Raw genomic sequence first — 24,517 nt, forward strand, 5'->3', positions numbered from 1 at the left:
GCTCGGATTCTCAGGGGCAGGCGCCGAAACGGGCCTCCCCGCGCCACTCCCTCTCCCGGCCTGTAAACTTTTCCGGCTTCCGCACTGTAGTCCTAAAACCGCTGGACGTTCGAGAGCATGGAGGCGGCGTGCTCGCCCCCGTCTGCGGGGAAGTTCGTGGTGGTCGGGGGTGGCATCGCGGGTGTCACCTGTGCGGAGCAGGTAAGGGGGCGCGCAGGCGGCTCCGCCTCTCCTCCGTCCCGGAGGCGGTGGCGCTTGAGGCTCCTTCCCCGCCAGCCTTTCCTAGTTTTTTTCCAGGTCGCTCTTTAGCCGCTTCCTTTTACCCCTCTCACTCCTTTTTGCTCCCAGATATTAGAGACTGTGTCGTGGCCCCAGGTGATGTCCTTAGTACCTCGCAGGCTTCGCTTCCGCCTCAGGCAGGAGCGATGGCGAGCAAGTTATTAGGGGAAACGCAAAGCGGACTGAACCCGGCTCTGGTCCTAGTAATGTCAAAGCCGATGGGGAGGAGAGGGGGAGGGGTTACGACTAGTAAGTCCTTGGTCAGAAAATTCAGCCCCCTTTCTTAATTAGCTGATTGAATCCCGCTTCCGCACGGCTGCCCAAGTCCTTAGTGCATCGTAACTGAATGGTAAAGAAACCCTTACGTAAGTTTCCTATACTTTGGACTCCCAAGATAGAAGAGGTATCATCTCTAGTAATGTTTTTAAAAACAACCGGCAAGGGATTAAATGCAGTGAGGATATGCTTTTCTGATTTATAGTGAATAATCAGACCACGTATATACATGTACATGTATTCCAAAAGGGACTGGATTATTCTGTTGGTAAACAGTAAACAGATGTAATATTCTTATGACATCACTGATGTCATAAGAAATTGAAGAGGTTTTTTCCCTTAACTTTTAATCTTTGGATGTGTAGTTTTCATTTATTCTCTGAGTAAACACCTATAATCCAGGCACTGTACTAAGGGCTGATCAGACTAATACAAACAGAGTATGGTACCTCCTTTTTAGAGACTCACAGCCTAGTGAGTCATGTAAATAAATAAATAAGTAAAAGTAAGTAAGTAAGTCATTCCATCGATGTGTTCACTACCTTAGGGGTACTTGTGGAATTGGTAAGGAGTGGATTAGGAAAAAAGTATCCTTTATTAAGGGAGTTGTCCTTTTGTCTTAGTACAGGCATACCTTATTTTATTGCTCTTCAATTTATTGTACTTTGAATATATTGCATTGTTTACAAATTGAAGGTTTGCAGCAACCCTCTCTAGCAAGCCTTATTGGCACCATTTTTCCAACAGCATTTGTTCACTTCGTGTCTCTGTGTCCTATTTTGATAATTCTCGCAGTATTTCAAACTTTTAAATTATTATTCTATTTGTTATGGTGATCTGTGCTCAATGATCTTTGATGTTACTATTGCAAAAAGATTACCACTCGCTGAAGGTTCAGAGGATGGTTAGCATTTTTTAGCAGTAAAGTATTTTTTAATTAAGGCATTACATTTTTTAAGAACACATTTTTTTTTGCACACTTAATATTGGCAACTATAGTGTAAACATAACTTTTATTTATTTATTTTTGGCTGCGTTGGGTCTTCGTTGCTCGTTGCTGCGTGCGGGCTTTCTGTAGTTGCGGCGAGCGGGGGCCACTCTTTGTTGCAGTGCGTAGTCTTCTCATTGCAGTGGCTTGTCTTTGCTGCGGAGCATGGGCTCTAGGCACGCGGGCTCAGTAGTTGTGGCTCACAGGCTCTAGAGCGCAGACTCAGTAGTTCTGTTATATGCGCTTAGTTGCTCCGTGGCATGTGGGATCTTCCCGGACCAGGCCAACCCGTGTCCACTGCATTGGCAGACGGATTCTTAACCACTGCACCACGAGGGAAGTCCCTAAACATAACTTTTATATGCACTTGGAAACCAAAAGTTTCATGCAACTCACTTTATCGAGATATTCATTTTATTGCAGTGGTCTGGAACCGAACCCACAATATCTCTGAGTTATGCCTATATAGAGGAATGAGTAAAAAGTTTACCAAGTAGACAAGAAAAGACAGACTTTCCAAAGGGAGGCAACAGTGTAATCTCAGGTGGAAAAGCGTGGCACCATCTGGAAGCAGCAAAGCTTAAAGCGTATGGTTTAAGCTTTGCTGCTTGGGGAAGATGACCAGAGATGAAGCCAGAAAGCGGTAGAGACCTGATCATAAAGGATTTTATAGATCGTGCTAAGAATTTAACAAAGACTTATATAAGTAGTCAAATGATTTTGAGCAGTGTAGTAATATGATCAAATGAAAAATTTTGAAAGATGATTAGTTACAACGTGTTTGGAGCAGGGGAAGCTGGTTAATATGAAACTGGAAGGCTAACTTCAAGGTGATTTTAGTAGCATAATAGTGGAAACAGAAAGTGGGGAAATAAATTACAGAATATACAGAGGAAAGCAAGATGGAGAGAGTGATAATATTGTCAAATATTATAGAAGTACTTGGGAAAGGTGCTAAGCTTTTAAATGTTTTATTGAAGCTTTGCTTAATTTCATTCTACTAAAGGCAATTGAAATTATTATTTTATAATAAATAGAAGTTGGTTTAACTGTTAATTAAGAAGATAGTTTCTTCTCATCCTCTGCATGATAATTGTTGAGTTTAGTGTAAATGTATTTTTCATTTTAACAATATGAGAGGGGGACATTACTTACCACTACCCCATAAATATGACCAAGACCTTTAGAGGAAGAACAGTGAGTTTTTAGTTTCCTAAGTTAATAACATTATTAAAATTGCATTATCCCTGTCTCACCCCACCATGCCATATGTACTAATGCTTAGTTATTTATCATATTTTTCCTACTTGTGTTTTTAATAAGTTGGCAATTCACTTTCCATCAGAAGATATTCTCCTGATCACAGCTTCTCCTGTCATTAAAGCAGTTACAAATTTCAAGCAGGTAAGAACCTTTATATAACTTTCTTAGTATTACTCTTTAAAAAATACAATCACTCAAATAGCAGTTAGTGTAATTGTAGTATTTTAATTGTTTAAAATGACAAGTGTTCTTTTGATACTCATTTTAAAATCATAGCTCAAAGTTTAAAATTGTTCAGGTTGAATACCAAAAGCACCTGGAATGGTACTGAATTTCTAGTTTTCTCTTCTTCTCTCCCATCTTTTCTGTCCCACTCAGAATTACTTTTCAGAAAATTTATCTTTTGAGGAAAGATGTTACACACATATACATGTGTATCTTTATGCAAATAATACTTGTGTATCTTTATTGTAAATGTGTGTGTATATATGTTTGTGTGTTTATGCGTCAGAAGAAAAGTGCTTTTGAGCCAAGTTTACACTTGCAGATAATTAATGTTTCAGATGTGTCATAAGCATCTCAGAACAGTTTGTAGTTTGTGAGTTTATTTTACACACTTTATAACATTATAATAGGAGTCTGAGAACGTTTGGGTCATAGTATCAAAGAAAAGTGGTCTCCAAACATTTCTGATCCTGTACCTCACCTGTTAAAAACTTTTGAGCTCATATTTTAATATTATATTTATAAATTATATACATGTACTGCAGTGCTACAATTGTGAATATTATGCCTATGCAAAAAATAAATGAATAAAAAGATGAAAAACATAAATCTTTTCTTCCCACACTGCAATGAAGACTATTAACATAGTCTTTGATTCATTAGAAATTTTCCCTTATAATACTCTGATAATAGATTGTATCTTTTTTTCCTTTCAGCCTTTTGTCTAAGATTTATTATTTATTCATGTAAAGGTTAGAGACTTGATGTTAAAGAGGAAAAGCAACCTTCTCCTTACCCATCTCCCACAAACACACCTTTCCAATCTTGAAGTATGTTTTATAAAAGTTCTTTATATATTGTCTCCCAGGGAAGAGATCAATATACAGTTAACCTACCCCATTCTCATATATAAACCCCTAAGATTTACATAAGCCCCTAAGACCAAGGTTAATTTAGTGCCATATGTTGCTCTTTATAACCTGCCTAGAGATATGTAAGATATCTTAGAACCTTTGGTACAGCCAAAAGAACTATGGGATTGGGAGAACCAGAGAACAAATTATGGCTCTTAATTTCTAAAAGAAAAAAGTATATATTCAATTACGGCTAAGAGTACATACATGATAGAGAGATGTATAGCTGAGTCTTCTAATGTCTTTACAGAAGGCTTAATTTGGTGTAATGATCCCAGAGTTGTAAGACCTGAGTTTAGTTTTTGCCAATCTTTTTTTTTTTTAAATGTTGTACAATAGAAGGAAAAGAACTTGGGTTCTAGGCCTAACTCTTATTTACTGGCTATGTAACCTTGGCAGATCTCTGTACCTGAGTTGCATTATTAGGATAATATCTTCCTTGCTTAACAAGATTGTGAGCTTAAGATGTACTAATCTATGTGAAAGTGAATTAAAATAAATATTGCAAATGTCAGTTATTCTTAGTGTTTAGAAGTCAGAAATTGCATTCTTGTTATCATTTATTGAGCATCTAGATTATTTACCAACCAGTGTGCTAGGCACCCAGGCTATAGAGATTAAAAGTATAGAACATACGTCAAAAAGTCATTAGTGGTTATCCCTGGGGTAAGGGGAAAGTGAGATTTAAAGAGCGGTAAAGAAGGATTTTAATATTTAATCTTTATTATGTATTGTTTATTTGTTTAGTGTTAAAAAGAGCACATATTCATGACTTGTGTAATTTTTAAAGGAGAAAAAGGATTAATAATAATAATAATTCACATTTATGGAGTACTTATTATGCTATACTTCTAAATGTTTTAAATATATTAATGTATTTGATTCTTAACCCTGTGAAGTAGGTCGTTATATTATCCCCATGTTACAGGTGGGCCACAGTGCGGTTAGGTAACTTTCTGAGGTGCATAAAGTCAGGTTTTGAAACCAGGCACTTTGGCCGTAGGGCCCTCATGGTCAGTTTCTCAGAATGATTGCTTTCTACTGGGACACAGATATGCAAGAAATAGTTGTCATACAATATGATCATTATCCTGACAGAGGCAAAAAAACTGAGGTAATATTCCAATACATGCATATTTATTTTTATACATAGAAAACATTGTAAAGGAGTGCCAAAGCCTGCCTTTGCGAATCAAGGAAGCCTTTACATTGGAAGTTGCATTGAAACTGAGACTTGAAAAAAGTTTCACAGTGTTTGTAAGAGAGCGAGCGGAGGTAGGCATGTGCCAAGGTCATGAAAATGTGTAGCTATGAAACATGCCCCAACAGGGACCAGTTCACTGCTGGCGTGTGGAGTGTGAGTCTGAACCAGTAGGCAGGGGCCAGATGGTGACGGGCTTGTGTGCCATGATGCGAAATTGCACTTTATCTAAATTTAGATATGCCAAACTGCTGGAGCGTTTAGAGCAAGTGAAAAGACTGGGCTGGAGACGGTAATTTAGTATTCACCATTGTCTCAGTGTCAGTTGAAGCTACAGGCCTGGCTTGCAGTTTCTCAGGAAGGACACATGCCGGGAGAAGACGATGGGCCCAGTGGTGGTGTCCTTGGAACACTAAGCGGAGGTCAGAGAGAAAGGAGAACTTAAAAATGGCCATCCTTCTTCTTAGGCTTAGATCTAAGAGGAAAACTGTGAAAGAGCAGTAACCCTAAAGCCAGGAAGGCAAAAGTTTCAACTAAGAGGAGTGGTCAGTTGTGTCAGATCCTGTGGAATGGTCAGGTAAGATGATGGCTCTAAAGTAGCTATTTCTAGTATAAATCATTGGTGACTTTGAGACAGTTTATACTGTTTTGAGAAATTAATGGGAGGACATTCTAAAGTGACGGTTAGCATAAACTTTTCTCTCTTGAAAAATTTGGCTGCAAAGGTAGAAAAGATAGAGTGGCAGCAAAAAGAGGACATAAGGTCTAGTGTTGAGTTTTATTCTTTTATGGTGGGAAACACTTGAGCCTGTTCACCTGTTGAGATTAAGAAACCAGTGGGGAAGCCTGAAAATGAAGGAGAGCAAGGAATATATAACAAGGAAGGAGTCCTGAGGAGGTGAGAGGCGATGGGATATGGAGCACAGAGCAATGGATTGACTCTGAAATAGTGGGAATGGGTCAGGGAAGGGTGGACACTAGCAAAGAAATGTCTAGATAGTGGGAAAGAAGTAGTCAGAGTTCTTAGTGGTCTCTTCATGCCTGAGAATAAAGAGGATAGAGTAAGTTCAGGGAATATTAGAATGGTGAAAGTTTGAAAAAGTCACTGACGGAATGGAGTATGTTACTAAGATGTTATTGCTCTTCTCACTATGTTGACATTTGCACTGATGGTATAAAAGCAGTGGTGGCTACTTACAGTGGTAGCCATTTTGTTCTTCACTGCCACACAGTTAGTGAAAAAAATAAAAGCCAGTAAAAAAATATGTTAGTTTTATTAAATCTTGACTCCTGAGTACACATCTTTTTAATATTCTGTATGATGCAATGCGATGTACGCATAAAGCTCTTCGGCATACAACGAGTACAACGTTGTCTCAAGGAAAAGCAGTTGTGCAATTGCTGAGTTGAAGATGAACTAGCTACTGTTTTCATGGAACATCAATTTTACTTGAAAGAACAGCTGACAAACTGGCTATTCATGTTTGGAAAATGAATGAAGTGAGCCTGTCACTTTAAGAAAACAACTGATGGTACTTGTTGCCATTATGAAAAACTAGAGCTTTCAAGCAAAAATTAGATTTTTGGAAAACTCGTTCTTCACTGTGAGCCTTATAGTACTTAGACTTTTCTCATGAAATTATTGATAATAATGAATGTGTTTTTTTATATTTATTGATATGAAATGTGTCAGTATTTGGAAGATCTCTGTTAACTTAATGAACCAGTATTGTCCAAACGACTGATGTGTGATGTTCCAAGATCCACTCAAAGTGCAGGATAAACTAATGGATTTCACAGTCACAGTATGAAAAGTTCTTGATATGGTTTCAAATTCTACATTTCATCTCTCTTTAAGAAACCATCACTTGTTGAGTTTTAGTGTGGCATCAAGAAGAATGTACAATTATCTGAAAGGGCTGCATATCTGTGTGAGACTGAACTCTCTTCATGTATTGATACTTCAACCAAAACAACGTTGCAGTGGTTTAAAGGTAGAAGCAGTTTGAATGCAGAAGCAGATACGCAGCTATCTTCTATTAAGCCAGATATTAAACAAATTTGCAAAAATGTAAAACAGGGCTGTTCTTCTCACTTAATTTGTTTTGTTCTAGAAAAAATATTTTTCATTAAAGGTATGTTATATCAGTGTAACATGTTTTTATTGTTGTTACTTTTAAGTGAATTAAGAAATACTTAAATTTCTCAGTTTTAATTGCTAATGCAGCAAATATTGCTAAGTGTAACTCAAAACAACAAAAGCTCATCGGGGTCCTCAATCATTGGTAAGGGTGTGAAGGGGTCTTGAGACTAAAATGTTTGAGAACTGCTATAGCCATGCAGTAGCATTTCCATGCAGTGTTTAAGGCCAAATACCAGTCTGAAAGGTGTGTGGTACTTCTATAGCAGACTGGGTATAGGACTAGAGAAAGCAAGTAATTTGGTCTGTGCTTGGGCGTTTTCAGGGTAATTAATGGTTAAGGATAAGAGAGCAAGGAAGGATTTGGGGAAAATCCTTCCCCTGATCCATGGCACATCATTTGAAGTAAATGATCCACAATGGAGTCCTAGTGGGATAGGATGGAAAGTGAGTCCAAGAGGATGCTGATGACTTTGGAGAAGAGGAAAGAAGAGTCCAAAGACTAGATCACAATAAGGTTAGCTAGTAAATGGAGAGAGAGAGCTACAAGGATAAAGAAATAGATAAGCTGTTTGATTACACTATACAGAAGTAGTGTTAGCCCTAATTTTCCAGGCCAGGAAGCTGAGGCTCAGTGACTTTCTGAGTTGCCCAAGAGTGGTAGGACTAGTATTTGAATTTAGGTCTTAAAATGCAGAGCCTGGCCCTCTTTTCACTGTATATAGTGCAGTTGGCAGACTTTCTTGTTTTATGAATATGAAATAAATAGTGTATAAAAAGAAATGAAAGTGTTTTTTTAATTCTTGAAAGGAAAAAAATTTTTAAGTATACGTTTTTATTTCTTTTATCTAATACAGGTTTCTAAAGTGTTGGAAGAATTTGATGTTGAAGAACAACCAAGTACCATGTTAGGAAATCGCTTTCCCAACATTAAGGTTATAGAATCTGGAGTAAAGCAACTGAACAGCAAAGAACATGTAAGAGGGGTTTTTTCTTAATGACATTTGCCATTGTTAAATCTTGGTGAGGTTTTGCCTGCCTTCCTTTGACCCCCACCTGTTCCACCACCTCCCAAGTCTCTAGCATATAAATTTCAGTGACATTGATTTCTATTAGTATTACAAAAACTTACACTTTTTGTGAGTTTATTGGGTCATATAATTAGCTTAGCCTGGCATTTTAGGTTTTACATTTTAAATTAGCATTAACATTTATATAGTGTTCACTGTGTTTTGGGCACTGTGTTAATAAGTACTGGGATACAGTAGCAGTGATAGCAGGAACCTACTCCCGGTAGCTCTCAGTGTCATAGGGAGTACAGCCATGCCTACGTTTAATGTATGCCCATAGAAGAAAACAGTTGTTGAAATATTATCAAAGCTCTGATGGTAGGTATTCAGAAAGACTCCCAGATTGAGTAATATTTGAGCTATGTTTTAAAGATGGGTGAATTGAGTTCTCCAGGTGGAAAAGGACATTCCAGGAAGAAGAGATTACGTTACGGGTTCAGAGACCCAGAGAAAGGAAAGGGGCATGTGGAAGAGTGAGACTGTCAAAGGGGTTGGGGTGTGGATAAGTAAAGGAGATTGGCCGACTAGCCCAGAGAAATAAGTAAATAAGATTGTGAAGAGCTTTTTATGTCATGTTAATATTTAGTTTATTTTATAATCAGTGGAAAAAATAGTAAAGAGATTCTAAGTGGAGCCAGGAGTGCTGAAATACTCTTTTAGGAAGATGGATCTGACAGCAGTGTCAAGGATGAACTGGGATAGAGCAGGTGGCCAGTAGCCAACAACCAAATTAGAAGGTGGTTGTAATGGTCCAAAATGATATAAGGCCCAAACTAAGACAGTCTCAGGAAAGGCAGTACCTCAGTCTCAGATGTCAGGAAGTCTCGGTGTCACATGATTAACAGTACCTTCAGATGAGCTTTAGGCAAGATAGGAAGTAGGGTTTGTAGTTGTTTCTCTAAAGCAGCTAACATTTGAGTTTTCCCTTAGGGAGAAAGCATACATGTCACATTTGAAACAAATAACTTGACAGGAAAAAAAAAAAGTAAGAAAAAGTACTGAGTTTTATGAGAAAAATATTGCAAATCTGAATCCAAACACCGCAGTTATTTCCTAATACTTGTAATGGTAGTACTTGTTCCATGAAACACCCATGTCAGTGAATCTGCTCACTGAGGTAGGCTCAAAAGTATACTAATGAATTGTGAGGGAACTTATATATTAGGGCATTTGAGTGAATCAGAGTGCCACACGTTTCATTTGAAAAGTGTCCTACATAACATACATGTCTGCATTCTGTCATCCATCCTTTGTATTCTTTAGTGAATTAGAAACGATGTGTTTTACCTTCGTCTCTACTTCCAAAAATTTAACAGTAGCCAATGAAAAGTTTTTATGTTTCTTTTATAGTAGCTAAATGCAAATAATTTTTTAAATTTGGTCAGTGCCTATAACTAACTTCTATTAGTTAAAATTCTAACCAGATTATCTAAAGGAAGACTTGTGTAACATTTCTGTATGATTATACTGTGTTGGTTTATTGGTTTTATGTATTTGTTATGTAGCTGAAGAGTTAGAATGGGTAACAAATATTTCAGTGGGTATGTAAATGCTATTTGGCAAGTTTTATAAATCAGACACATGGCACAAGGTTAACCTTCGAAACCATTCCAGCAAAGTCTGACGTCTCTCATAGTAGCACATGCTTATGTATACCTGCTTTCTAAATGCTTCTACTTTTGTGTAGATATTCATTCAATATTAAGGAACAAAAACAATGGATCTCTGATATGTATTTTTAGATTCATCTAAATTCATTAATTCAAAATTAATATAAATTTACTTTAAAGCCAGTACATGCTAGGATTTAAGGTTAACATGTTTTTCACTTATATGAAAATATAATCCCCAAACAGCATGAAGTTTGCTGGTAAAGTGATTGTTATTTGTACTTAAGAATATAAATACTGTTTTTTAGCACTTCTGATTTTTCAGATTAAGAAGATATATTGTGACCTCTTCTACCATTCACTACTCCCCTGTACCCATAACAGACATTAAGGTCTGACATGATTAGAATCACTAGATCTTCTTATAGTATCTTCTCATTGAGAGCAGAATGTTCTTCAAGGAAATGTTCATCAGAATGCTCAATTTGAAATTTTCTAAATTTCTAATCTAAGGTCAACATACCTTTCCAAACATGAGATTCCCTTGGTTTTATCCAAAATTTTGTGGGAATGTACCTTTTTTTCCCATGGGAGAAGGACTAATTTTCATCAGATTTTTTAAATGGTTCATGCTTCTAAAGTGATTAGGAATCACTGGATTAGAGAATGCATTCTCATGCTTAGTTAGCTTTGTCATTGCTGTAACAAAGCATTGAGGGCCACCAAGAGGCAACCTTAATATATTTTTTGCTTTTGTCTTATTGAATGTTTAAAGTGCAGTTGTACCTATGTATAAATGTTCCCCCTCTCCTCTTTGTTGCTCTATGGTTTTACAGTGCATTTTAACTGAAGATGGCAATCAGCATATTTATAAGAAGCTCTGTTTGTGTGCTGGAGCTAAACCAAAGTTGATATGTGAAGGAAATCCTTATGTGTTAGGAATCCGTGATACAGACAGTGCTCAGGTAACATTTTGACATTGGGTCATGGGGAAGAAACATGAAGGTTTCTTAGACTTTTTCTGCATTTGAATCAAAGTGTTCCACTTATAATGTCAATTCCTAAACTGTAGCAGCAGAAGAAAGGTTTCATGACTCATAAACCAGAAAGTAGTTATAATGTTTTATTACTGCCAATTTGAGTTTAGTTTTAGTGGATAATTTATCTTGTTTTTTAATTCATGTTCTTTCCATTATGTGATACCCCAGAAGTAATGTCTATGCTGAAGGTTACAACTTACATTGCATACACATTCATTATTTTACTCTGATCGGGAGTATGTGATTTGCATCCTAAATGACGTAATGATCTTTTTCTCAAAAGATAAAGCATGTCCAAAATTTACTTCTCAGCAAAGAAATTAGTTAGTATTCAGAAGATCTTTGTCATACAGAATCATGACAGAATCCTAGAACTGAAAAAGAACTTGTTTTTTGTTCTGCTCAAGAACAGTGATAAACTATCCCAGTAAGGTGAAATTCTATCTTCAGAACCTTGTACAACTTCTTTTGATAATTTATTTCAGGGTTCATTGACCCTTACTGCCAAAAACCTTCTTGTTTTCTAGTCACAATACTATTGTCTTACGTCAAGCTCATTGTTGTTGTTCTGTCCCATGAAGTGGTAATTGTACATTTACATAATAAGATTTTATAGTCTTGAAAACTGGTAGTATTTTCTTCTTAAATAATTAGGAATTTAGAAAATATTAGAAGAACTGGGTTATGTTCTTGTAAACATTTTAAGTTCATATTATCAAAGATTGAGTTCATAACTGTGTTACAGCAAGGCCCTCTACACATATGAATTCACTGAATCCTCATGATAATCCTGTGTGACAGTCATTACTCCCACTCTACAGAGGCAGCTGAGATGGAGAGACTAAGAAATTTAGCTGTACTAAAGTAGTTATTATCAGAAGTATAATCTAAACTCATGACATTCATCTCCCTGTCCACTGCTCTTTACTGGTCTTTAATTACCTACTGTGTTCAGTGAAGGACAAAGTAGAATTAACTTCAGGTTTTTTCTTGTAAAATTTAAAGAAGTCAATTCAGTGGTTATGTATTGTACATTACAATAAGTTTTGGGGTCCATTAATAGAAATGGTGACCTGACATAGTAGGAGGTGGAATTTAGCTATTCAAATGTCATCTTGAAGCAATGGGACTATTCTCTACTTTAGAAAGTACCATAAGAATGACTCCTGGTATTTTTTTTTCTCTCCAAGTTAATTGTGATCTTTTTTGGGGGGAGGGAGGGAGGGATGGGAGGTGGAGGCATCAATTTGCTGTCTTATAACGTAATAACATTTTAAAATAAATATTAGACATGTGCTTCCTACTCCCAACAGCTTTATCTCTATCATCTTAATACTTATAGAGACCTTGAGATATACTCACCTCTTATTTCCATTTATAGTTGGGGAACCTGAGGTACAGAGAGGTTAAGCAGTTTGCCCAAGGTCACCTGGTTAGTAACTGCTAGAGCCAGGGACTCTAGATCTGTGCCCTTAACCACTGTGCTGCTGTGCTTCTCGTTCCTGCAAGTTCCAAGTGCTGAGTAACTGCAAGGAAAGTGTCAGTTGAGGGACTAGAAGGAAAGGAAGAATCCTGTTTCCAGGGTCTAGATCAATGTCATGTTGGTAATTGATTTGGTCAAATAGTTGGGAATATGGTAAACTAAAGACAGGCTCTTGCTACAATTCTGAATGTAGTGACATAAAAGGCAAGGAAAGTCAGGAAGAGGCCTTGCTATAAAGGCAGTTTGGGGTGAAACATGGAGGGAGCATTTATTATATTAATTGGGATGGTGTGTCCTGGCAGAGTGGGAAAGTGAGGTTTATTATCAGTGAAGCCTGTTGCTTCAGGCATTACCCACTATTACAAAACACTCTTTTCATTTTCTTTTTGATACAGGAATTTCAGAAACAGCTTACAAAAGCTAAGAGAATAATGATCATAGGAAATGGTGGTATTGCACTTGAATTAGTGTAAGTACCTGTATTTGAATATTATGTAAGATTTGCTCTGTGATTCATGTGATTAATTGACAGACTAGAAGACATCTTGTTATCCTAAAATCAAAGATAAATATAATTATTTTTCATACATTTTCAAGGGGAAAAATCCACTTTATTTTTTTAGCTTTCATGGAATTCATAGTTGCAAAATTGACCTTATAAAACTAGGAATTTCGGGAATGCTTTAGGTCTCAAAGGGTCTCACACTGATGACTGTCTAGATTTGACCCATACATGTGTTCTTATAAGCACGTACTGTACTGAAAAACAATTGAAAACGTGTACACCTTTAGAGGTTTCTGGTGATAGTCCCCGCGACTTTTTATTGCTTATACCCATCCTGCTTCACTCATGTATGGTACCTGTCTGGCCGATGAAACGCAAGTGTTTGTGAGTTCTATTTCAGGGTATGTGGTACTCCCAGCTCTTGGTTTTTGGAAGTTGGGGATTGTGAACACCTTAATGTGAAATACTGTCATCTTAAGATGATACTTCAAGTTTGGAAGACATTGAGGACCTGCTGTGGTCTACAGAGCACTGATTCACTTTCTTTGTGATTTTATCTTTCAGCAGATGGCTGACATGGAACAGTCTAGATATTTTTCAGGCCAGAAAGTTGGGTCTGACTACAAAGAGGACAAATTTATATCAAAATAAGCAATCTGCCAAAGCCCTGTCTTTTCTCACTTTCATTCATTCCAACTCTGAGACTAGGTTTTTGCCCCTCCTTTTTAGAGGATGGTGAATCCCAGTGGAAACCTGTAAGAGTTGTTGGATTGCCTGAGTACTACGTGTGGCAGTCATTGTTTTAATTATGAAGTTTGAGGCATTGTATGGAAAAACGCAGAGAAAAAACTAGGGAGTCAAGACCAAACTGGGCCAAGAGGAGGGAGGCATAGATTTATTGTAAGAGGGGCTTCAAATCCTTATGTACACATGACAGATTTTCTCCATCAGTTATCACCAAAAGTATAACTTAATACTATTATTATTATTATTACTATTATTCACATTGAAAAGCTTTCTCATTCAAAAATGTTCAGAGTTTCACAACATTTAATCCTATTCCTCACTTTCTTTAGGTCGCAGATTAAAGACCACATACTTGGATATAAAACACATAATTTTATATTCAGTAAACTCTGGTAGTTTAAGAAAGCTCCCATATAGTGTTATTCTCTCGGTTTAGGTTTACTGAATGATTAGGACTTTGTCTTCTCTTGATGAAAAATGACATATCCAGACTCTTTCTGCTTTTTAATAGCCCCCGTGTCCCACTGAGGCTAATGTTGATTTCTTCAGTATACTTTTATTTCAGTTATTATCTCTTCTTTCCAAATGTAGGTTAATCCTTTCTTTTTCAAACATAGTTTTTCATAATTTCACAAAATTTAATACTTCTGTTTTTTAAAAGTGGTTTTAAAAATGAAAGCAGTATTTCCCCTATGGGTGATGATACCTTCATGCTTACGCATCTTTCTGAGGACAAGTTCATAGGGTAAGAGGATTAGAGGGTGTCTCGTGAGGTACGGCACACCCAGGAGTCACTTGTGGTGACTACTTAGAGTAAATACGGCTCGCTGGTCTAGCATCAGTGTTTTAAGCTATTCTGATATGTGTTATGTTGCTGTACTACTTTAAAATACAAAAAAAATGGTAATTACAGAAATTTCTGGTTTATAAAAATTAAGGAAATCATTTCGTGGTAACTGTGTGCCTATATGTAAATTGACATAAAATTTATCACCAAATGTGTGTGTATTCTGCTTTCTGCTCATCAGCAATGCTGTATGACCTGAGCAGTGTTAAGATAAAATGTTCTCCAGATAATCTGACATTTAGTAACTATAAATACTCTTTGCTGGCATAGGAGAGGAGGAAAAATAAAGGCCCATTGGAGAAAGCAAGGAACTCCTTTACCATATGCCAGAAAGCATGAACATCAGGTGATCTGAAGTCAGATGTACTAAACCTTCTTTCTTTTATCACCTGCTTATTGATCAGCCTCAAAAAGTCATATAACCTAACTTACATCAGTCTGAGATATAAAGATGGTAGTACTTTTTACCATAAATCAATGTTAAAAATTAATAACACTAATACACTCTTATTACCATTGTAATTTCAAATAAAATCCTAGTGTAGTTAGGATGACCATATATACTGTGTGTCCAGGATTGTCCCAATTCATTTGTACCAAAACAAGTAGTAATAGATAAATTATAATGAACTTCAGGGACCTTGTGGAATGAATATTAAGAAAATTACATTCTCCGTGTCCAAACCTAGAGATAAAACTGCAGGTGCTCAGGAGCTCTGGCTACCTCCTGAACGGTAATGGAAGGTGGCTTCCTTGGCCATTCCTTTCTTCCTCTAAGATCCTTCATTTTTCTGTGAACTGGATCTTTCTTTGGCTAGATGGCTTGGAAATTTCTGAGGTGAAGGGAATTCACTGCAGGGTAATTATTCTGTTATAACAAAGTTAAGATTTTAGTTTCTATCTTTCATTTGCTCCTTTTTCTGTGTCCTTCCATAATGTGCTTTGAATACATAAAATATTTGTTAGCAAAGAAGTCAACTGTTCTCACTATTGTAGCTATATAACATCTATAACATCTATCCGTTCATTACTGATTACTCTATAACTAGGTAATAAGCAAGGCACTGCTCACTCCTGGGAACCCTGGCAGACATTCATATATAACTATCCTGTAGAAATTGAACACTTTGAAGTGATGTTCATTGTAATGAAATTTTACCTGATATTCAGTACATATATTTGTCACATTTTTTCAGTAAACTGGTTACATTTCTTGTATTATTTATTCTACTTAGCACGTATTATCCTGAAAAAGTGTTACATTCCTCTTTATAATCATTCTTTCTCAGTTTGCCTTAAAATAGTTTATTTACATTTGCCTTAAGAGATAACTGTTACTTGTAGATACAAAGAGTTTTTCTTCCAACTAACTTTCATATTCCTTTAGGTATGAAATTGAAGGCTGTGAAGTAATTTGGGCCATTAAAGATAAAGCTATTGGGAATACTTTCTTCGATGCAGGAGCGGCTGAATTCTTGACTTCAAAGCTCATTGCTGAAAAACCAGAGGCTAAAATTGCACAAAAAAGAACAAGATATACAACTGAAGGTAAATATAGCATCTAGCTCATTCATTCACGGATGAAACTTTATTTTTTTAACCATATAGAAAAAGGCTATAAGAAAATTTAGCAAAAATATTTTATTTGGGGATAGGAATATAGATATTTATTTCTATTTCCTTATGTGATATTTAAGATTTTATTTATATATATGTATAAAATATTTATAAGATAAATATATTTATATATGTGTATATATGTGTATGATGTATTTTATATGAAAAATATGTATAACTAAAACTGGCAATTTAAAGTAAATTAAGTAAACCAGCCCATCTGCATCTTTGCGGACAGATGCTCCAGTTGGACAAAACCTAAGGTAATTTTATTAAAAACGCAGTGAGTTTAAAAACAAATGCAGTTTTTTTTAGTTTAAAAGAGCTTTTTTATTTTTTAAAACTTTTGGCTTATAAAATTGAGCAAGAATTTTGTAAGTTTTGGGGGTACTAAAAATTGACAAAATTTTCAAAATTTGATGTCTAATTTTCTTACCTTTCATATTAACCAGTGTATATAACATCCATAAAACACTTCTGAGTGTTTATACACAACTCGATTGAAAGATTACCCATTTTATAGCTCTACATCACAAAATATTAAAATTATGATTAAAATGATTAATATAGATAAGTTTAGTCCTGCTGTATGAATGTATGTGTGAAAATTATTACATTGCCTAAAAACTTCTGAACAAAAACGTAATTCTCTGCCTGGCAGTTTTTATATCATTTGGATTTTGAATTGAGTTTATCCCTTCAGGAAGGAAAAAGGAAGCACAAACCAAAGCTAATGCTGGTAATACAGGCAGTGCCTTGGGACCTGACTGGCATGAAGGGTTGGATCTTAAAGGAACAAAAGAGGTATGTTTTCATATACTGTTTAAACGTATCTAAATGCAATTTTAAATTCTTGAACTGTTTGTTAAAGACTGGTTATAAGCCTATAGTCAAAGAATTGCTAGGTCACTTTCCTTAAAATCCATGGTTCTAGGAAAGGGCTTCAGTGCCACTTGGCCCCATTGAACTCTCCAGAGACAGAGATCTCCATACAGAGACGTTAGTGAATACACCTGTCCTATTTTAAATTAATCTTTTCTCAAAGGTCACTTTAGATGTAGTATAATATTTTAAAGGTTATTAGATAGATTCTAAATAAAATACACATTTAATATCCTAATTGCATAAGCAGATGACTTGCTTTTACTCATTTTATTTACTAGATATTTTAGTTTTTTAATAGCTGTTAAAAGGCTATGATATTTAAATATTGCAAGAAACATGCAGTCCTTATTACTGTGTATGATACGTTTTCAGCCTTCAGTAGGTTGGAAGGGGGCTGGCTTCACAGTGTATCTAATTTTTGTGATGGAAATTACACAAAGTAATTTATTCCTGCACCTTCAGGTCCTAAGATTAATGGTATTCTTAACCTGGGAACTTCAGTTTAGTTCAGTGAACATTTATTGAGTATCTCCTACCTAACTGGCATTTTACTAAGATTCTGGAATATAATATCTGGGATATATCAACTTTTTTTTTTAGTCTGTAACAGTTGTAATTTAAAAGAAATATACGTGTAATTATCAGGGAAGCTCATAGTAAAAAGTATGCCCTTGGTGCTACCTGCCAATTCAACTACTAGATCTCTTTAAGTACTGACTGAGTTTCTGCTTATTTCTTTCCAACAGAAACTGAGAGCCATGCTTGTGGGCATTCAGTGTGTTTTCTTCTATACTACAAGAATTATTTTTTCTGTATGTTTTTATAAGTGTATTAATAAATTTTTCTTCATTGTCAGTAACCCAGATCATTCTTTCTAGAAGTATTATAGTGACCAGTACTTCTTTTATTTTAGTTTTCTCATAAAATTCACATTGAAACTATGTGTGAAGTAAAGAAAATCTATCTTCAGGAAGAATTTAGAATTTCTAAGAAAAAGTCCTTGACTTTTCCAAGAGACCATCATAAGCAGTTAGTTATAGCTGACAAAGGTAAGTGATGAAACACTTATTTTAAAAGAAGACAACTTAATATTGCTTTATTATATTTAGAAAACAGCTTCATATTTCCATATAAAACTTAAATGTGAAAAGTAAAAATAAAACCATAATTTAATAACATAAATCATTTTGTTTTCACTACCTACTCTTTACATTTTCTAATAAATTGTAGAAAGCGTAACATCTTACGTAGGGCTCATTATGTTTTGACCATCATAACGCGATGAGTTAATCAGAATATCTTGTGAATCAAGACAAAACATAAAAACTAAAAAAAATCTGATACTCGCAAAGGTGAAGTGACACCCTCAAAATCAAACAGAATGAGATCTATAAATTTGAAACTAAGGCACAGATCTCTTAAAATTCCTATTCTACACTCCTGTGAGAATTACTCAGAAATACACTCACCCAAACCTACTGTATGGGATATCCCACTCCTCTGAATTCTTTGAATTTTTTCATAGGAAAAGAGAGTGTTAGAGTTTGAATGTGAATAATAAGGGAAAACATTGAAAAGTGAGTAACCTAGTTAGACTAAACTCTCAATGGAGTATAATCTATTAATAAAGATTTTTAAAGGAATAATTTATAAAGTATTATCAATTTAAATTTACTTTGTTAGAATTTCTATGCCTAAATTTGAAGGAAAAATGTTTAGAATGCCTGCCATAGTTTTGCGATTATACCCAAAATAAGAAGATGGCACTGATGACATTAAAAATTGTTTTAGCAGATGTACCTATAAATATTAAGAGGTGGTGTTTTAAAGTCATCTCCTGCCTTTTTCTTTCTTTCTTTCTTCTAGTCATTGTATTCACATAATGTTATAGACGGTGGTGATTACACTTGAGAATAATTTTTTTTTTTTATTTTAAGAGATATGGCCTGTATATGTGGAATTGACCAATGAAAAGATATATGGCTGCGATTTCATTGTCAGTGCTACAGGAGTTACACCAAATACAGAACCTTTTCTCTGTGGCAACAATGTAAGATGAAAATTTTTGTCCCACTGTGAACACTTTTAAAGTATTGTTTATGAAGATCTCTAATTCTCAAGCATGAATAATTGTTCATTGTTTTGGCACAGAACTGTAATTTAAGATGACTGAAAACAATTTAGTTTATATTCATGTCTTGATTTGCAATATTTTTTTTTACTGCTTCAAGTCCTTAAGCAGTTAACATCCCAGCCTAAGTGTCATTATTAAGGGGACATAATGCACAATTTATCTAAACGTTGGTAAGAAACTGATACCTCCTATGAATTCTTAAAAGTGATTCTTTTAGAGAAGCCAGCTTGTATTTTTTGCTTTTTAGCATCTGAAGTTTACAAAAACTAAGGAATATTTTTGTAACTATGGGTGGGGTCTTCATATGGTTATTGGCAATTTTTGATGTTCTAAGAATTTTAAGAATTTGAAGTTCTAAGATTTTCATGGGTTCTTCTTAGTAGGAATTTGAGTGCCTGGAAATTCAGCTTAGTTGTCTAAACTTGGCAGTTTAGCCAACTTTTCTCATTAAAGATCAGCATATCAATGTGTAGAATTTGACTTGCTCTTTTACTTTGGAATGAAAAAGTCACATTTCTTTTTCTTACCTCATATGCTTATGAGGAACATTGTTTAGTTTGATGTAGCAAAAGACGGTGGCCTGAAGGTGGATGATCACATGCACACGTCCCTTCCTGACATCTATGCTGCAGGTGACATCTGCACGGCCTCCTGGCAGCCCAGCCCAGTCTGGCAGCAGGTAAGCTGGCATAGGTGGTCACAGGTTTTTATCATAGATTCCATCTGAAAATAAAGGAACTGCTACCTGCATATCCAGCTTTCTGGTTTTCCAACTTTTCTACTTTAAGTGGGAAGCTATCATAGAGTTTTTTTGTCACAAAAACAACAAACAAAAAGAACACTAGAATTTTTCCCTTTTGGTAAGTGATTATATAGTGATGGAATAGACTGGGATGTCTTTTAATTTAAAAAGAATTATGATTGTTACTTTGTTTTTCATGCTCAGATGCTTATCAGCGGTGTCCAGTGGAACTTTCTGTGATGACAGAAATACTCTATATTTCGGCAGTGTCCAGTCAGGTAGCCACTAGCGATGTGTGTACTAAGCATTTGAAATGTGGCTAATGTGACTGAGGAACTGAATTTTAATTTTACTTTTAATTAAATAGTCATGTGGCTAGTGACTATGATTTGGGACAGCACAGCTTTGGATGAAAAAGTAGCAAACTGAGATTATAAACCGTACATTCTGTTTCTGATGACCTTATTCCTGTGGGAATTATTACTGAAAGACTGTTCCCATAGTAAGCAGAATTCCTCAGCCTAACAACCCCTTCTAACTGGATCTAGACCTCCTCCTGCCCCGACAGTGTTGCCTGCCTTGTAATGGTGGAGCAGAAGTGCTGGAGGAAGATACTCAGCGGCCAGAGGTGGGGTTGTTTTAGTAGGAGTAGAGACAGAGGTAGATGTTAACAGATGAAAGAACCAGTCAACGCTTATCTTGGTGAAAGACCAGCTCCACAGGTAGGCATGTTTATTCAGATTAACTGTGGAGTGTGAAGTAACTGTGGAGTGTGAAGTAGTGGGAGAACCAGATGTATTCTAAGCAGCAGCTTTGTTATTTAGTATGTTTTAACATACATCAGAGATAGCATCAACAAGACAGTGATTTCAGCCATAATTCTAAAATGCTTCAAACTAGATTGTTTTTTAGTTTTCTCTACAATGACATCCAGTGTTGTTTTTACGGCATATCTGTCCCAAACTCAATTCGGAATTGGAGTTCATGGGATTTTTTTTTTTTTTTTTTTTAACATCTCAGCCCTCTAAGGGTTGAATCTAGGGAATATGTATATTATATCCTTCATGTGCCTCATACTCTGATACAGGAAGGTCCAAAAATAAACAGGGGTTTCTTACTTTGAGTGAATCTAATAAAACTTCATCTCTTAATTTGCAGAAGCAGTAAGTACACTAATTCATTTGTTTTATATAGTCCGAGACACAAACTGAAGGGACTCAGAGGCTAGAATACATTAGGTAACAGTGCAGCAGTGTAATATCGCAGGCCACTTCTGTTGGCCGTTCTCTAGTTGTTACTGTGCTCAGTTTACTCTGCTCCCTTACCGTAAGCTGCCTCTTACTTCATCAGACCCAACCTTGTTTAGAGAGACTGAATTTTTTTAAAAAAACTATCACTTCTACGAGAAATGCTTAAAGCTCATATCCATGAGTATGGTTATTATTTTTTGCACACAAAAAGACATTCGTTACCACACATGAGGTATAAGAATGACCAACACCAGAATCAGTTGGTTAGTGTGGACTGCTGATTGCTTCTGTGGCAAAGATGATTCAATCAATTACCTAACTAGCAAGATCTAACTGTTCTCAAGGACTGTCAAGCACTGAACCCCTTTAAGGAATTTTACTAGGTTAAGGTGATAACATTTTTCAAATGATGATAATAAAAAGTTAAATTGCATAACCTTTTTTTTTATTTCAGATGAGGCTGTGGACCCAGGCTAGACAGATGGGATGGTATGCAGCAAAGTGCATGGCCGCAGCTAGTGCAGGCGAGTCTACTGACATGGATTTCAGCTTTGAACTTTTCGCTCATGTAACAAAATTTTTTAACTACAAGGTAAGATAGATAAGCAGATTAGTGCCTTTTCTGCTCATTAGTTTTTTGTGTTTTTTTTTTTGCGGTACGCGGCCCTCTCACTGTTGCGGCCTCTCCCATTGCGGAGCACAGGCTCAGCGGCCATGGCTCACAGGCCTAGCCGCTCTGCGGCATGTGGGATCCTCCCGGACCGGGGCACGAACCCGTGTCCCCTGCATCGGCAGGCGGACTCTCAGCCACTGCACCACCAGGGAAGCCCCTGCTTGTTAGTTTTGTAACTAATTATGATCATCTGATTTTCTCACATGAATAAACTTATATGGCTTTAATCACTTTACAAAAAATGACAAATTTCCTCATTTCTTGCAAATTTATACCTGGTTATTATTGCTGGGCTTAATCACTAATCATCTGATAATCATTACCTACCTTCTCACTATATTATTTTATAGTTCTGGGGGTTGGGGGGGAAATCTCCTCCAGATTTGTTCCCTGTTGGTGCATTTCTGAGTTTTAGTTGCAATTCACTCCTCCTTTTTGAAGAGAACTAACAGCTGTTCATACTCAAGAATGAGCAGGTACTTCCCCCTACATATTATCTTACTTAATCCTCTTTACATCACTCTGAGGCAGGATTTTTCCTCCTAATTTACCGATAAGGAGAAACACGTACAAATATATACATACGGTTCAGGGAGACTAAACAATTTGCCCATGAAAGATCAAATTCAGCTTCTTACTAAATCTTTAAATTGTGACTCACGGCTAATGTAGTCTACCTCCTACATATTTGTTTATTCGCTAGGTATTTTTAATGTTCATACAGGTTGTATGGTAGTGTCATCTGTAGAGTAAATGCATGCCATGCAAGTGTTTTCTTTGGGCTCCTCCGAATGGCACTTTTAGCTGTAAATTTTCGTGACTAGATTTGCCATTCTAGGAAAACACAAAATAACTGCATATTATGTGTCTTTTTCATAGTCATTAAAATAACTGTTTTGTCTTTCTCTATATAGGTTGTATTGCTGGGAAAATACAATGCACAGGGCTTAGGTTTAGACCATGAATTAATACTGAGGTGTACCAAAGGACAAGAGTACATCAAAGCCGTCCTGCAGAATGGGCGAATGATGGGAGCGGTCTTAATTGGTGAAACTGATTTAGAAGAAACATTTGAAAACTTAATTTTAAACCAGATGAATCTTTCAGCATATGGAGAAGATCTACTAGATCCAAATATTGATATAGAAGATTATTTTGACTAAAAAGGGCATTTCAAGAGCTACATCGAGTTCCAAATAAGACAAAAAAGTCACATGCCAATAAAGTAAATTGACTGCACTGATTTAAAGATGACCATCTGAAGTTAAAAATACAGAAATACGAAGATTTTAAAAATAAATAAAATTCTAAAGATGAAATCAGTTCAAATCATTTATTTATAGATATATTTTTTTCCTAACACAGAACTGACCACTTAAGTCTTAAGTATTCATTTCTGTGTTTTTAAACTTAGACACATGCATTTGTGATTTAGATTTGGAGCAAATTTAACTATGTTGTTATCTACTTAGTCAACAGTGTGGTCTGGTTAATATACCAGAGCCATTCTCTGTGAAATGTCAAAGTAGGGCTGTGGTTTCAAGCAGCTTACAGTTTTATTTTACTTAAATAGAGGTGTAGCATACTTGCTAATATTATTTGTATGGATACCTTATTCCTTTTTTATTTAGTAAAATATTCAGTATAATAACATTGTTATCAAAAGACAGTTGTGTCAAAAGAAAAAAATACAACTAGTTATGGCAAGGCATAAAGAGCTTAAGATAGTTATATGAACTTATTAAGTATTTTACATTTAAAGGGTTTTACATTAAAATGATTTATTTTTCCCTTGTTTCATACTGTAAATTTATACAGTTCATGATCTCAAAATTTCAAAAGGTCTCAAATTCTCAAGTCTTCAATACTTAAATAAATTCTGAAAATATAGCTCCATATGAATAAAATATTAATGAAATTGTCTTAAAATTAAACTTTTGATTAACTACAAAACTAATGGTGTATACATGCATAAACTTTTTCTTAGAAGATTTAGAAGCACTCAACTCATGCATTATCAATTTTTCTTTTCTTAGCCCCTGTAATCTTACAATCAGGTTGCTGAAGCATGTTCTCCGACTTCTTCTGGAAGTTACTTGGAGTTTTTTCTTCCCTCTTTTTATCAGCTCCTTCGGAATGACAACTTTGAGGTGATTCAGCCTACAAAACAACAGCAAGACAAACACTGGTTAAAAATTCAGCTATTCCATTTTCTCAGGAGATTAATAATCTCAATAGTCCTTCTGTATCACCTCTTTAATTAAGTGTCCAGTGGTCTTGTTTTTTATCTTCCAATTTCTTCTAGTATGCGCCCCATCTTAAATAGAAGGGGCTGTGCTGTCAAGACCGTAAAGAACACCTGACATGTCCTTAGACACACTGGTGCCGGGTGTGCTTTTGCAGGCTTGAGAGCAGTTAGTTTGTGACAGTGCTTTTCAACCTCTGCTGCACAGGCAGACTTCTCAGCCAACAGTGACCACAAGCAAGGGCAGGGTGCCTCATAACATCAGACATTAAATGGAGTCTTCACATCCCAAAAGGTTGGAAACCCCTAATCTATATTCTTCTACTCAATACCTCTACAGAACACAAAAGTAGGTTTTCTCTCTTCTATACCCAGATTCCAGG

General features: G+C 35.8%; 2 protein-coding genes across 6 annotated transcripts in view; one reads left to right on the plus strand and one right to left on the minus strand.

Moving 5' to 3' along the window:
* Positions 1 to 23,208, plus strand: PYROXD1 (pyridine nucleotide-disulphide oxidoreductase domain 1). Of its 4 annotated transcripts, XM_033430256.2 has the most exons (13): positions 24 to 201; positions 2,867 to 2,947; positions 3,784 to 3,861; positions 8,144 to 8,263; positions 10,803 to 10,931; positions 12,885 to 12,958; positions 15,976 to 16,136; positions 16,909 to 17,009; positions 18,004 to 18,139; positions 19,028 to 19,140; positions 19,781 to 19,903; positions 21,671 to 21,808; positions 22,804 to 23,208. In XM_033430256.2, the coding sequence occupies exons 1-13, from the start codon at positions 118 to 120 to the stop codon at positions 23,050 to 23,052; spliced, it is 1,587 nt and encodes a 528-aa protein (XP_033286147.1). In that variant the 5' UTR covers positions 24 to 117; the 3' UTR covers positions 23,053 to 23,208. The 4 variants fall into 4 exon arrangements, with proteins under 4 accessions (XP_004270982.1, XP_033286147.1, XP_049549800.1 ...); XM_004270934.3 differs by lacking the exon at positions 3,784 to 3,861 and having other exon boundaries at positions 1 to 201; XM_049693843.1 differs by lacking the exons at positions 24 to 201; positions 3,784 to 3,861 and adding an exon at positions 623 to 644.
* RECQL (RecQ like helicase) overlaps positions 22,802 to 24,517 on the minus strand; it is a 33,801-nt gene continuing 32,085 nt past the window's right edge. Inside the window, exon 15 of one of the 2 annotated variants that reach the window (XM_033430255.2) lies at positions 22,802 to 24,049. In XM_033430255.2, coding sequence (XP_033286146.1) covers positions 23,897 to 24,049 — 153 coding nt within the window. In that variant the 3' untranslated portion in view covers positions 22,802 to 23,896. The remainder of the gene's footprint in view (positions 24,050 to 24,517) is intronic. The other variant, XR_007469938.1, reaches the window with a different exon arrangement.

Source organism: Orcinus orca, chromosome 11, assembly GCF_937001465.1.
Source record: "Orcinus orca chromosome 11, mOrcOrc1.1, whole genome shotgun sequence".
Lineage (NCBI taxonomy): Eukaryota > Metazoa > Chordata > Mammalia > Artiodactyla > Delphinidae > Orcinus > Orcinus orca.

Excerpts from the sequence above, each read along its gene's own strand:
- PYROXD1 (XM_033430256.2), top strand. The coding sequence starts at position 118 with ATGGAGGCGGCGTGCTCGCCCCCGTCTGCGGGGAAGTTCGTGGTGGTC. Across the intron at positions 17,010-18,003 it reads ATCTTAAAGGAACAAAAGAG|TTTTCTCATAAAATTCACAT; the intron begins GTATGTTTTCAT and ends CTTTTATTTTAG. Across the intron at positions 21,809-22,803 it reads CAAAATTTTTTAACTACAAG|GTTGTATTGCTGGGAAAATA; the intron begins GTAAGATAGATA and ends TTCTCTATATAG.